Source organism: Xiphophorus couchianus, chromosome 20 (genome assembly GCF_001444195.1).
Source record: "Xiphophorus couchianus chromosome 20, X_couchianus-1.0, whole genome shotgun sequence".
In the NCBI taxonomy this organism is placed as follows: Eukaryota; Metazoa; Chordata; class Actinopteri; order Cyprinodontiformes; family Poeciliidae; genus Xiphophorus; species Xiphophorus couchianus.
Genome location: NC_040247.1, coordinates 16,518,377 through 16,534,023, shown reverse-complemented (window position 1 = coordinate 16,534,023; position 15,647 = coordinate 16,518,377). Strand labels below are relative to the sequence as shown.

Below are 15,647 nucleotides of genomic sequence, written 5' to 3'. Positions count from 1 at the left end.
GAGGAGGAATAATTAGCTTCTCTCTCTGGATGAGAGCGATCAGGGCTTTCCGCCGGGGGAAGAAATCTCTGCAATCAAATGCAAACAGGCACTTATGCAGGCTCACGCTTGCCTGGGAACGCTGAATGAGCCCCTGCGTATGTCAACACCAGGCTGAAACATCCAGGATACAGATGCATGGATCTAATCCCGCAGATGAAGACCTGCGTCTCGCCTGCCGTGTGACCAGCATTCTGGTAAAAACCTGGAGCCGCAGCTGAGAAAAAACACAACCAAACCCTCTTCTGCCCTGGAAAAATTAATTCAGGATTTAACACTTCCACTCGTAAGACAGAGGAGTTTATTAAGAGTCTCATCTTGCATTCAGTGTCTGGATACTAGTGTAATAAATCTGGCTTCCTAACCGGCTCGTGTAATTAATTCGTCAACATTACATATTTATGCACCACTGGCAGCAAGTCCCCCAGCTGTGTGGCTGCAATGTGCCTGATTAAGCCTCTGTATGATTACAGTGTTTCATTACAGTATCATGTTAAAACATCTGAACGAAGCTCAGCAAGAGTCTGTTCGCTGCTGCATGTAAAAGTTATTTCTAAACCTTTGTTTTGAAGTGAATGTTTGTTGTTATTATCAGTTCAATAGCTTCTGTTTATGTGACCTGCAGAAATAAAAACCTGGATGTTAATATTGTTGGTATCCATCACCGCTTCCACTGTGATTCTCCTTCATGTCCTGTAACAGGAGTCACTGTGTATAATTTTAAAATATGTCACCTTTTTTATTTAAAGCTGCTTTTATAAAAACAAACATATTTTACATATTTGTTAAAATCTAGTGACCATTTGATATGAGTCAGATAATCTGTGAAAAAATCAATCTCCTCCACCCCCTCCCTGAACTGCTACTGCAGAAATGCTCCTTCGCCGACAAAAACAACCAATCAGAGCCAGGAGGCGGGGCTTAAAGCTCTCAATAATCCTCATGTACTCGCTGCTAAATGCGCTAATGACTGAGAAACAATTTACATTTACAGGAAAACACTCTATCCTCCATCATCAAATGCATATGCTAACTAGCCTTAGCATTCACCATGCTATCCACATGGCAGAACTAATACAGGATGACAACCGCTAAGACCCGCCTCCTGGCTCTGATTGGTTGATTCTAGCTAACACTAGGAGAAAGCAGAGGAGATTGATTTTTTTTCTGATTATCGGTCTCATACCAACGTATCACGACAAAACTACAGTTTCCACAAATATGTAAAGAAATGTTTTTATAAAAGTTACAGACTGCAGCTTTATTTTTTATTTTGCCAGGTAAATTAATCGAGAACAAATTCTCATTTTCAGCAACGACCTTTTCAGAAAACGTCTGACAACAGAACATCATACAACAGAAAATAGAAGAATATCTTGTATTGTAAAAACACAACCATATTCATGCTGACTAAATGTATACGCAGGTCAAGTCAACAGTATTTGAGAGCAGATATATCGATCATGTACTACGGTTTTTACTGAGTTGATAAAAGTCATTACTAAAGTTTAAATACTTATGAATGAGTTCATTGCATCATATATTCGCTTCAAGAATCTCTCTTTAATGTGATATTTAATGTTTTAAATAGTGAAATACCTGCATAATACCAATATACTAAAGCAGGACAAAGTTACCTCAGTTATAATAGTTTGGGATTTTTTAATAGTTTTATTTCATTGTGATTTATTAGTTAAATATAGTTTAGTTTTAGCTTAGTTTTTATTAGTTATAGTATATTGGCTTTTTCATGTGTGATCATTTTTAGGTGCAAATTTTTAAAAATGATTGTATTGTTATTGTGTCTACAGAAGACAGAAGATAATGTTTCCAAGAGATTAATTCAGTTATTGTTGAACAAACAGCTGACTCTGTTTGCAGACCAGCCACTAGGAGTATGGAGTGACAAAATTCGCTGACAGTTGACGTAAACTGCTTGTATGGAAAAATAAATCAAAGGCTAATGAATAGTGAAAATTAGCACTTAGAGACATAACCTGCTCTCTTCTCATCTCATGGTTAATGTATACTGTTGTAAATAAAACAAATCGTAGATTCATAAACAAAAAACGAAGGTTGTTATATCTCTAATTTCAGTATGTTTTAGTTTTATAAACAGACAATATATCTCCAGTTAATTTTAGTTTTCCCCCCTTAATTATTGTTTTTATTTATTTCAGTTAATGAAAATGTTTTCTCAATTCTGGTTTTTGTTGTTTCATATATTTTAGCTAACAGTAATAAGCTTGTCCGTTGAAAATTGAGCTTAGAAAGGATGATAGTACAAAGAGACCATTAAAAATCATTTATCATGGGGGGCCTCCTATAGGGGAGCATAGAGGAGAAAAGAAAGGCGGGACCTGGGAGGTCCCTGCAAGATGAGGCCCCTGGAAAATTGGGGTCAGCCGCATCGAGAGACGCTCCTCTTCCTGTTTCTTCTTCTCCTCCTTTTACAGTACAGCTACATGTTCCTTCCTCTGCCCTGTTTACACAACAGGTCCTCCCTCCCTGCTCCTGTCCCCCCCCATGTCCTTCTGTCTCCGCCAGGGCAGCAGACACATAAACCCCAGCAGGTGCTGGACGCGTCAAGGGAGCCCCGGCCTCTAATTGGTCCTCAGCGGAGTCACAGCTGTTGCCCCAAACCTCAGCCTGGTATGAGCCGCAGCCCCCGTCGCTCGATCGACAGCTCATTATTGTTCTCCTGAGGGGCAGCGCTGAGCCGCAAAGTACGCTAAGGACTGCCCACGCTAACCACGCGCTAGCTGCTCCTCTGGGACAACGCACCGTCCAACATGAGGGCCTTCAAACACCGTCAGCCACTCTCACCTCTCTTGTTTCAAGGACTTTATCGTGATGTTTGTGGATTTTATCACAATATTTGTATTACTATTGAGATAACAATAAAAATGACGATATTTATATGTAGCTGCATGACACATCACCAATACTGCCAAAAATATAAATGCTGTTCTTGGAAAAACTATTTCTTCATGACATACTTCAAGCAGTGTGATTTTCATCACTAAGCTGCACATAAAGACTTCAATTAATCATATCTTTTAATTTACTGGATTAAAAGATATGATAGCATCATATATATTTTTATGCACTCATGGAAAAAAACACAGGATAAAATAGTAAAAATGACATTTTAGTCAGTTTTTTTAACATTAACTAAAGTTTATCGTAACAATAAATAAAAAAAATTCACAATAAATGATAAACGATGCGATAAATGCCCACTTCTTCCTCTAAATGTCCAATGTTTAATTTAAACTTACAGTTATCTTTCAGGTTGTGCCAAGGTGAAACAAAAGGCACACTGAGTCCAATCAGCTCCAACATTTCACACACACACACACACACCCCTATACGCCCCCCCCCACACACACACACACACACACACACCCACACACGGATGAGTTCAGTCTCAGTTTAAGAGAAAATTAATTAATTGTTTACTATTGCTGTCAAAAGTTCAGAATTCATATTACTTATTTTAATTTATATTCTTATGATCATCCAAGTGTGACGACTGTTTAAAAGTTCATAAACATTTTTGAGATTGGAGTTGTTATCCCTTTCATCTCGGTCTCTTTTTGGCTAGCTGTTAGCATCAAAACAAACCAATCACTTGTCCACAGCAGGTGAGGTATTACCTGTCTATAACCTTTCAACAAAACCTTGAACACTGAACTACACTGCAAAAACACAAACATTTCACCAAGTATTGTTGGTCTAGTTTGGTGAAAATATCCTACTACACTTTCAATAAGACAAAACTAATTTATAAGTACGTTTTCAGCAAGACATAGGAGCTTATTTTATGGCAATATTTTGTCAATATTGATGAAAAAGTGCTACTTCCACTGCCAGATTATTTCACTTTTAAAATGTCTTGTTATAAGTGAAATAATCTACCAGTGGATCTTAGTTTTAAAATCAATATTAAGGGATTTTGTTTACTGAAAACAAGCTCCTATGTTTTGCTGAAACGTTACTTTTAAGGTAGTTTTGTCTTACTTCATGTGTACTAAAATATCTGCAGTAGAAACAAGACAAAAGTACTTGGTAAGAGTTTGTGTTTTTGCATTGTTTTTTCTTCCAGACACGTGATAAAACATTGATTTTCAAAGGTCTAGTTAAGTGAAAAGAAGCCAATCAAACAAAAGCTCTGTTGCAGACCACTCTGACTCTTCAGAATCTGTGTAAGTTGATCATCATTGACTTCGGCTCTTCATTGTATGCAGGAATGAGGCTTTGATAAGAAACTAAGGAGGATGATCAGTCTGGCCAGTGGAGCGAAGATCCCACAGGACACAGACAAGATCAGACTAACATTTATCTATTTAAATCAGTAGACAGCGCTAACACAGACCTGGGTAAAACCAGGATGTGCTTAATTAATTGTTAATTATGCTCCATGATTAAGAATGAATAACATATAATAAATGATGGAATGTGATTTCCCTAAGACAGGAAGGATTACACGTAATAATCTTTCCTCATGCATACATCAAAACTAAATCTGTATAAAATAATTTTCATTATTCTGTGAAGTCAAGTGAAAATGTAAACGAGACAGGATACCACTGGTACTATAGCACGCCTCACTGGCTTCATCTCATATTACCACATGCACTCCACTCACAGGGTGGAGGCTGCAATTATCCAGCCGTCTCACCTGACACGGAGATCCTCATGGAGGCCTCCAGGGGCCGGTTGTTATCCAGGGCCCGGCTCAGCTGGATCTCCCCGGTGCTTTGGTTCAGCAGCACCAGGTTCAGCTCGTTCCCCACCTCGAAGCTGTAGTGTAGCTGATCCGAGACGTCGGGGTCGTGGGCGGGGATGCGTCCGATAACTCCGGTGGGGAAGCTGCTGGATTTGTCCGTCACGTAGTTGTTGAAGATGATCTGGAAGTTCTTCAGCACCGGGACGTTGTCGTTCTTGTCTACGAGTTTGATGTGGACTGTGGCCCGGCTCACCAGAGGGGCAGAGGTGGCCTGGACCACAATGATGTACTCAGACTTCAGCTCATAGTCCAGGTCTATGAGTGCAGTCAGTTCCCCGGAGAAGATATCCAGCTGGAACACCTCTGGGATGTTCCCCTCCACAATTTGATACATAATCTGCGCGTTGCTGCCTTCATCCGGGTCTGTAGCCGATATATGTGCAACCACAAGGCCAATGGGGCTGTTTTCTTCCACCATGATATCAAATTCATCTCTTTCAAACACAGGAGGGTTGTCATTCACATCCATGATGGTCACTTGAATGTTCACAGCTGTCTTCAGAGCGGGAACACCTTTATCTACAGCAAAAGCCTGCAGGCTGTAGACGGGCACATTTTCTCTGTCTAATCTCCGCAGCGTACGAACAATGCCAGAGGTGGATTCAATTATGAAGTCTCCATCTCCGTCGTCCCCACCCTGAAAGGTGTAGAAGACACGTCCATTGAGGCCGGAGTCCCTGTCAATGGCAGAGACCTGCACCACGCTGGTGAACACCGGCACATCCTCCATCACCGACCCCACATAGTGGTCTCTCAGGAAGCGGGGCGAGTTGTCGTTGATGTCGTTCACCAGGATCTCCAGGTAGGTTGTGTCGGATTTCTGTGGGATGCCGTTGTCCCGAGCGGTGATGGCCAGAGTGTAGGAGACCTGGTCCTCGTAGTCCAGCTCCATCTGGGTGGTGACAGCTCCAGTGTCGGGGTCGATGTCAAACTGAGGGATGCTGTCGTCCATTACGTAGGTAATGCGTGCATTCTCACCCGTGTCTTCATCGGTGGCGCTGATCACAACCACGGTCGTGGCCACAGGTCTGTCCTCGTTGATGTTGACGGTGTAGTGTGAGCTCTGGAAGACAGGGCGGTGTGTGTTGGCATCTGTGACGTTCACAAAAACCTTGGCTGTGTCAAAGCGAGTGCCATCGCTTGCAGTGACTGTAAGGATGTACTGACGTTCCAGTTTGTAGTCCAAAGGTAGAGCAAGCGTGATGAGCCCCCCTCCACTCTGACTTGTAATGGAGAATCGGTTGCGAGTATTTCCACTGGATATTTGGTAAGTCACCACACTGTTGATGTCCTGGTCCACAGCTGACACTGTCACCACACTAGTCCCCACAGCTGCATCCTCGTTCAGACGCATGTAATATGCTTTCTGTGTGAACTCTGGGTTGTTGTCGTTGACGTCCAGAATGGTCATGCTGATGCTGGCGGACGAGGACATGACAGGATAGCCATGATCGCAAGCCTCCACTCCAAAGTTGTAGAAATCAACACTCTCTCTGTCCAGCTCTGCCGCCACTACGATCCACCCTGTACTGTTGTTGATGGCGAAGGGGAAGTTGGGTGTGGTTTCAGTGAGGCGGTACTCCAACCTGGAGTTTTCTCCAGAGTCAGCGTCTACAGCTTGGATGTGAATGATGGAGTAGCCCAGAGGAACGTTCTCCAGCACGGTGGCCTGGAACGGGGTGCTGACAAAGATGGGGACGTTGTCGTTGATGTCCAGCACCTGTACCGTGACCAGGCCGCTGATGTTGGACAGAGGAGGGCGTCCTCCGTCCTGCGCCCGGACCCTCAGGGTGTATTCTTTGTTGGCTTCATAGTCCAGGTGACTCACCAGGTCCATTTTACCCGTCTGAGCATCGATGTAAAACTGGCCCCGGGTGTTTCCACTCATGATGCTGAAGTGGACCACAGCGTTGCTCCCCCGGTCCTGATCTGTAGCGGTGACCTGCAGGATCTCTGTGTTTGGCATCATGTCCTCTGGCACCTGGACCACGTAGCGCTTCTCGCTGAACTGAGGGGCGTTATCGTTATCATCCTCCACCACAATGTAAACCGTGGCTGTGGCGCTGCGGGGCCCGGGGTCACGACCCTGGTCATTTGCCTCCACTAACAGCATATAGGACTCCACCTCCTCTCTGTCTACTAGACCTTTAGTGCGGATGACGCCGGACCTGGAGTCTATCTCAAAAACCTCATTGGACCCGTTGCTGTTGAGGATGTTGTAGAGGATGTTCCCGTTAACAGGTGCGTCCCCATCTGTGGCCCTCACGGTCAACACCTCGTAGCCGATCTCCAGGTTCTCCCTGATGCTTTCTTTATAGTCCTGCTGCTCAAACACAGGATTGTGGTCGTTGGTGTCACTGACGGATACAGTGAGGGTGGCCATGGCCGTACGACGAGGTGAGCCATGGTCGACCGCTGTCACACGAAACACATGGGTGTCTTTTGTTTCCCTGTCCAGCACCTCTACTGTTGATACAGCACCACTGGCCGGGTCCACAGCAAAAAGATTGTTAGAGCGGCTGTCAAACAGAGCCTCAATAAAATACTCCAGCCTGCCGGCCTCTCCCTCATCCACATCCACTGCCTTCAGGACAACCACCGGTGTCCCGGATGGCTTGTTCTCTGCCACTGACACTTGGTACATTGGGGGCTTAAACTGAGGGCTGCTGTTGATGCTTCTCCTCTTTCTGCTCACAATCCCTGAATCAGACTGAGCTGCCCTGTCCAGGAGCTGCTGTAAGTGCGCCTGGCTGAATGGACCTTGACCCACTCGCCAATGGATGGATATGAGTTTAACACCCGCTCCCTTCTCTGTGAGCACGTCACACAGCATGTCCAGCTCCAGGAGCCGGTCCTGCACCAAGCACAGCGGCTCAGACACAAACAGACCCCCCTCTGAGAAGTAAAACTCCCGGCTGCTGGGGACCTTGCAGCGGAGCGGGGGCCCAGGCAGCAGACCCCCCACTGGAAATAAAGCAGAGTCTGCTCCGTGGCACTCTGAGCTGCGGCGGCTGAACAAACTAAGGACTTCCAAGTCCCAATCAGATTTCCTCTTACGCTTATGGGAACAGTTCCTACCGTGAACATGAACGTCATACTGACTGGTGAGGAGGTGCCTGTGTCCGGAGTCCCAGCAGTCCTCAACTATGTATAAAGTGAAGGGGTTTAAAGGCAGCGAGCGGCACCGTATCGAGTCCGATAGGAGCACGATGCCCGCCGCGGCTTCCGTCTCCAGAAAGCGCTGCGCGAACCCAGGAGCGAGAACCTGATCCAAGGCGCACCATGCGCCGCGCGGCTCGCCGGCCAGGACTGTCCTCTCTCTCGCATCCTCACTGATGTGGACGGTGTAAGCCCGCGTCAGTGAAACCAGTTCATAACACCAAAGCATGAGCCGCAGCTCCCATCTAACGAAGTGCATCGCTCCTCAGTTTCCAGTCCGACAAGCGCGCAACTCTGCAGCTCCTCGCTTCTTTAAACTTTCCACCGGCCGCCAGTTTCCCTTTGTTGAGGAAGAGCCATGCTCTCTCCGCTCGCTCTGGAGGTTTGGAAGAGGGGGATCCCGCGGTAACCTTGTCCGGTCAGAGCTGCTCTCACATGGGACAAATAGAGTCAGTCAAGTCGGGACAAGAAGCAGCTGCACCTCCGCTCAGTCCGCACAACTTCGCTTGAATGATAGAAAAATGGCTTCTGCTCCCTCTGCGCCTTGAGACTTCTCATTAACATAAACCTGCGTGTGCGTGGGGTGTGGGGTGTGTGCGTGTGTGTGTGTGTGTATAAGAGGAAAGAGAGAGAGGGAGAGACTCTACCATTAGAGATAAATGATAACTTTCCAAAAGCTTCATTAACACAAAAAAACAGCCAGACTTCTGCTCAGATTAATGACTCCGCCCGACTTCACAATCAATCGCGTCATTAATTTGCTCAAAATGTGAATGCAATTTGACAGCCATTCAGCGGAAAGCTTCTGGAAACCCTCAAATACTGTTTATCACCATAACAGCATAAACTGTTTATTTAGTTCTGTTGATCATCAATTATCCTGTGGAAAACTTTAGTGTCCAGATATGAAGAAAGCGTACAGCGCAGCGCAAAAGTATTCATACCCTCCAGCTTTTCCTCATTTTGTCCTTGAAGAAACCCTGTGGAAGGCTGGGGTGAAGGCCTAAATAAATGAAAAATAATAAAAAGAATAAATAAAAAATGACTGCAAGGATAAATATCAGTAAAGTCTTGAAGTGTAGCAGCATAATTATAGGATTACCCAAATTTAACAGATTCAAACATTAAGTTTTATGCCTAATCCCCAAAGGTTGTTTCTAGGTTATAAACTGGTTACTATCTTAACAGGAAAGCAGTCAGATGCTTAAAATATCTAATTCCCGCACAGAAACTTTAGAAATAGCAGGAAATCTCAAGCAGAACCAAACTCAGCAATCTGCTAAAACCGGGTTAAGAAAGCAAAAAGATGGAATGGAAATAGAAATAAATCTTTATTTTGCGTCAATAGGAAAACTCAGAAAGAAACTCAAAATTCAAGACATGTGCATCATTTGTGCAAGATGCTGAGAAGAGAGAGGAGTAGCTACTCTAAAGAAAACCAGATTACACAAAGCAAACAGCTGCATATAGAAAAGGATTCCAATATTTTTATTATTAATGTTTCTAGGTTTTGTGAACGACATTCTATTTGTTCCTGGTTTAAAACCAGTTTAAAATTCTGGAGGTCTGTCTGAATGACATAAAACAACACAACTGTGTTATCAGCATAAAGATGACATTTACAGAAATATAAAGATGTAAATGATAGTTGGGACTGATCCAATGACAAATATGGAGATGTCTCACCAAACTAATAAAACGTTTAAGAGTTGCATTGACACTCTGAAATGGGTAAGAAGACAGAAAACTTTGATATTAACTGGATTTACCTCCAAACTAAAAGGTTTTTAGGTTGATTCAGTAACAAGCTCAAAGCTTGTCGCTTTCTTTTAAACATGTAACATTTTTGAGTTTTATTTGTTGCTGCCTCTTGACCAGGACTTGGAAAACATTACATATCTCAATGGGAATTTATCTTGTTTAAATAAAAAATAAAATAAAAACAATGTAGGCACAAATAGCGCAGAGATCTGAAATAAGGAGTAAATAACATCAGTGCTTTAAAAAGAGATTGACACTATATCTCAGATTAGTTGCCTTATGTAAACTTATGAGAGGCACAAATGTTTTGGGAGAAAATATTTTATCTGGATTAAATTCTGTTTTTCAATAAAATAAAAACCCAATAAAAAATGACCACAGCATGTTGTTAGACAGGTGAAGAGTTACATTCAGATTACGTTTAATCAGCTCTAGAGAAAAGCTGGCTATTTGCTTTAAAACTTTTACATGAAATTAAAGCATCATGGGAGACAATGTTAAAGCATCTAAGAAAATATTAACATAAAAACAACTAAATGTCTGAGATCTTGAGCAAGATGTGATTTCCTTCTATGTGCAACAGTGTCACGCTTGGAGAATTGTTTTTGGGTGGATGGTTGGAATTTATTTCCAATTTTAGTATTTCCAACACTAATAAATTTAGTTATTAACAGTTTTAATATTTTATTGTTCTCCCAAATGGTCAAAATTATGCATACTTGATGTTTTAATATCTAGAAAAACCTGTGAAAAACACACCAATTGGAAGCCATTAAGCTATGAATGCATCTGTATAATTACTTTATGGCTTATTTATCCATTCTAGTAATTTAAACTGTTTCCTCTCAGTGCTCTGCATGAGAAAAGTTAGTCCTGACGGAAAAGGTGAAAATATTTTTGATATAAATTACATACTAAAGACATCTGTGACTTTCATACGAACGCATTTGCAAGGCAGAGTAACAAGCGCAAATATTTATATCCGGCCCGACATAATTTGACAACATTGACACCTAGTGGACAAACGACAGCAGCACAACCAGAAACCAGTGGCGCAAAAGGTGGCTATGCAGTGTATGCAACGCATAGGGGCGCTGCACTAGAGGGGGCGCAAAAACGATGTGGGGAATTTATTTTTTATATAGTCAGCATTTTATGTACTTAACAGCTGTTTGTGTATGAAATGATCAATAACAGAGGAACAGCACTGATTAGGCGCCTCCCTCCCATACAGGCAGCGTGGGCAGCGGCTGAGGCGCGTTTTGTTTTCTTTTAAATTTGTAGTAATGCCTCAACAACAGGGAGCTAAAGATGGGGCGCAGAAAAAACTCCGGGGCCCAAAACAGAAAACGGAAGAGGGGGAAGGATAAAGATGTTGGAGAGACGAAGAAAAGCTTTTCAAAGTGGTTGAAAGACAGAAGGTAAGAAATGTCCGTGTATCAGCAAGAGACTTGTAAATATTCAGGTTAGCTTAAGCTAGGCTACAATGATGATGTTCGCTTCCACCTCAAAAATATGTAGTTGCGGCCCTGGCTGCAGCAAACACAGTTTGACTCTGATAATGTGTCGGATGAATGAGGTTGTGACGTCAGCGCAGCAGGTGCAAAGAGCCCATTGGTACATTGATCTTGTAGCCAGAGAAACTATAATCTGTTTTGGATTCTTTAAAGTGGACTGCAAACATTTGTTTTTGTTTTATATTGGCAATAAAAATAAAGGTTTTAGGAGCAGAGCTAATGGTGCATTTGAAATCCATGAAGGCTATGTGTTCCTCTGTTTGATCAATTACTATTTAATAAGAGAGTTAGTTTTAGTTTCACTGAATCAATTAAAAGTAAGTCCTGTAGATTTAATGTTTCTCTATCTTAATAAAGTTTTGTTCATTATTAAAAGAATGTTAAGATGTCCAGAATCAGCTGCAGCTTGTTTTTTTTTTAATCTGTGCAAAGAAAAATTAACATTCTTATCTAATATTTTAATTCTTATAATTCTACATAATTATTACTCAGATTTTTATAAACATCCTTTGGACCATGCAAAGCATTTTAGCTGTTTCTCTATAAGATCTATTTTCTATTTCCAGTTATTACATTTTTCCAAACTGCTATGAGAGCAACTTGAACACAGCGATCATTTTAATTTGATATTTGTTCAAATCATCTTTCCATTCTCTTACTTTGACTCACTTGCTCCTTGCCTTTCTCCTTATTTCTAAATCACCACATATGCCTACTTACCAAACCTACTACTCAGTTTATTAATTCCTGTAGTTTTCATCATTATTTTTCTTTCTATGAAACTTTAACTGTTTAAAGTTTCCTCATCCTTTTCCTTCTTAAGAAAACTTTCATATTCCCCTTTCTTGTGTTTCACATTCCTGTCTGTTACTTGTTTTCCTTTATGACTTTTGTTCCAGTTTTCAGATATTTTTTTATTTATTATATTCATCTACTTATTCCTGTATTTATTTAGTTAGTGTTTCATTTAGTCATCTATTTATTTGCCAACACACTGTTATCACAATCTTCTGTTTCCTTAATTTCTTGGCTCTTTCTTTAGTTTTTTATTTTATCCTTTAGTTCTATTTTAGTATTTAATTAACCTTTTAACCTGTACTTTACTATCCATTTATTCAGATATTTTGTATTTTATCAGGGACCTGCCCTTCAACACACTCCCAATATTTTCACTGCTGTTAATCTTTTGATTTACATTTACTGTTGAAATATGAAGCAGTAATTCGTTCAATGGTTGCTATGCCGCCATCTGCTGTGTATTCTCCAGTACTGCAGTTATTTTGCTACCATTCCGGACAATTTAAATAAATTCATTTTTAAAAGAAATTAAACGAACACATATTGAAACACTTCCCTCCACTTCCTGCTATTTTTACCCATTTTAAACAATTTAGACCAGTTTGTCAACACCTAGGCTGTTCTAAAAACTGGTTTCTTTTTTATAGTGGATAACAATTAAAAATACCGATTGTGGTAATCCTTTCTTGGACTCTTACGAGTGGAGGATTCTTGCCTCTGCATCCTCAATTGGTTTGCTCCTTCCAAACCCGCTACTTTAAATGAGATAAAATACCTAAAGGTGTTTATACCTCCAATCACACTTCAGTTCCGGAGCTGAAGCGTCTTCACGCAGGACTCCGCCGCCCTGTTTTTTTACGGAATGAAACTTTTAAGACGGATTTAAGCGGCTGCTCGCTGGACTCCGCCATCCAATTATCACCACAACAGCATAAAGTTAAAGCCGTTTAGTTTCAGCTGTTAGAGCCCAGGATTCACAGCGTTTCTTACACGGGATTTCTTTTAACGCGAACGCCATCAACTCATTCACGCTTTTCTTTTAAAAGACAATTTACTCTCAGTAAACGGAGTCCCGTCAAGCGTCAGATTCCAGCTGGTAAACCAAATACTAGTCCCGGAAAAAGATCTAAACTCATTCTGAAGAGTTTAGCCGTGCGCACGGTCCTTCTGGATTCGGTCTCACCCGCTGGAATCCTTCAGGATCCTGGGATCCGGCTTCGAAGGACCAAATTAATGTCAGGTTCATCTACCTAAGCATTCTCAAACTGAAAAAGAAGAGAGAGACAAGTGAGTTTTAGATTTACTAGCAAGGAGAACGGACAGCAGCGTGCTTTAGTTACAATCTACCCGCTCTAAAACAGCTCCTCCCAGAGACTTTCTTTTTATTTCCTTAGGGCGGTCCTAGTTACAGAGCCTATTCAGGGGTCTCAAACTCCAGTTCTCGAGGGCCGCAGTCCTGCAACTTTTAGATGTGCCTCTGCTGCACCACACCTGAACAGAATAATTAGGTCATTAAGGCTCTGGAGAACTGATCTACACAAGGAGGAGGTCATCAAGTCATTTCAATCCAGTGTTTTGTACCTGTGGCACATCTAAAAACTGCAGGACTGCGGCCCTCGAGGCCTGGAGTTTGAGACCCCTGGATTTGGTTATCTTGAGTTAATCACATAGCAGCTGCTTCTTCTGTTCTCTTGAGTCACAGGTGTGTTGCACCTGCAAGCTGCTGTAATGTAGAATGCAAAATTCAGAGTTCTTGTTTATTTCCTTCTGTAGAAACGATGCAGGAACTGATGAACCCACAGAACAAGGAGGTGTCTTGTGCATCCGTGTCTCATGTACAGTTCCTCTGTTTCTGGTCCATAAACTTCGACCCTTAATCATCCGTCAGTCATCACTCTTGCTGCAGACCATCTGGTGTCAGCTTCCAGTTTGACCCGTTTAGATGTCTTCCTGCAAACATCTCTCACTAGGCACAAATTCCAAAAGCAAACAAGAGTATTTATATTTGTAATTAATTTAAACGCATCACTATCCCACAAACATCCTGTTTCCAGCAACCCAAAATATCATTTACTGTTAAAAAAAAACCCAGGGTGGCACCCAATACGCCAACGTACTTGAACCGTACATATGCATAAAAATTCTCCCTACTTTCTGACATACTGAAAGTTCCTCTTCCTGGATATGTACCCTGACTGGTTCTTCCCTTTGCTTGACATCTTTGCTTTTTTCCGCCAGCCTGGATTCGATCCTGTCATTTTTAATCTTCAGAGATACAATCTGTTTATTTAACTCTTCATTTTCTCTCTCTAGCCACTCGAGTTTTTCTGTTTTTGCTCTTAATTTGTCCGCTGCAATGTTTCTCTGTTTTTTCCGGTCCTCTTCCAGTTTATGTTTAATTCTTAATTTGGCTTCATTATCACATCTTAGTTGGCATATAGTTGCATTTTCTTCCTCCAGGTCCAGATTAATTTTTCTGATTTGTTTTTTGTAAAATGCATTTGATTTTAAAAGTAAGCTATTTTCCTCATGCCAGTTGTGTGTCTTGTCCGTTCTGTTTAGTCTCTCTAGTTTAGTCTTCAGACTTTCTATGGTTTTCTGAAGCTCTTTGTTCTCTTCCTGCAGCTTGCTGCGGTTCTTCTGTAAATTGTTAATTTTTGTCAACACAAAATTATCCTCTTCCATCTTTGCTCTCTGGTTCAGACTGCAAATGAATTTCTCTGTGGAATCTGGCAATACAAAGGCAGCCGCCAGTGATGTCATAGACAGGATGAGTGACATCACTGTGACATCAAAGCACCAAGAAGTCTGTTGGGTGTGGGGGAGGGGGGATGTTTTTTTTAAAAACTTTATTTACAGACACACTGTACAACGACAGAGTGAAACATTTTTTCTGCCTCCAGAACAAAAACAAATACAGATAAATATATTCAAGATGAAGAAAAAGCTACGGGGCTTCGGTTCCCAACTGTTCATTCAAAGCAGTACAGAGTTCAATTGTTTTAATAGCTATTTTCTGTCTTTGATAGTCTGGATATAAAACTTAAGTTCATTGTAAAATGCAGCAAAGCATGGCTTCCCCTACCTGGAACAATGAATATGATATTTAAATAGTGACAATAGAGGATTTATGAGAAACTCTGAACTGTTGGGCTCTTTGCACCTCAGCTTCCGCGTTCGGGGCAAAGCGGCTCAATCTTTTCCGATCTATTGAAAAAGGCTCTTTACACTGGGCGTCTGCAGGGCTTGTCCAAGGTAACAATTAATGATGAACATCGATCCGAAGCCCCGACAATAAGCTGGAGAAAGGTTTTAACATGTTCGCCTCGTTACACACAGATACGAAGGTGAGTTTTACTTCCTTTAAACTTTGTGGCTAACATTAGCTTTAGCTTATGCTAGACATTTTTCTTGTAAAAATGTGCTATTTAAGTAACATTTTTCATCCATTCTAACGGACAATGTTTTTACCTTGTTTTCAAGTATATTACCTGCGTTTATTGTCGTTAGTGTCAGAGACCAAGTAACGGTCTAGGGTACTATAATGTCCCCTCCAGTTCTCCCCGGTTCCTACGCCTACG

The 15,647-nt window shown here is 41.8% G+C and overlaps 1 protein-coding gene across 4 annotated transcripts in view; it reads right to left on the bottom strand.

Moving 5' to 3' along the window:
- celsr2 (cadherin, EGF LAG seven-pass G-type receptor 2) overlaps nucleotides 1–8,543 on the bottom strand; it is a 77,929-nt gene extending 69,386 nt beyond the window's left edge. For 3 of the 4 annotated variants that reach the window (XM_028002156.1, XM_028002157.1, XM_028002159.1), the window contains exon 1: nucleotides 4,724–8,543. In XM_028002156.1, coding sequence (XP_027857957.1) covers nucleotides 4,724–8,249 — 3,526 coding nt within the window. In that variant the 5' untranslated portion in view covers nucleotides 8,250–8,543. The remainder of the gene's footprint in view (nucleotides 1–4,723) is intronic. The other variant, XM_028002158.1, reaches the window with a different exon arrangement.
- Between the last annotated feature and the right edge of the window lie 7,104 nt (nucleotides 8,544–15,647).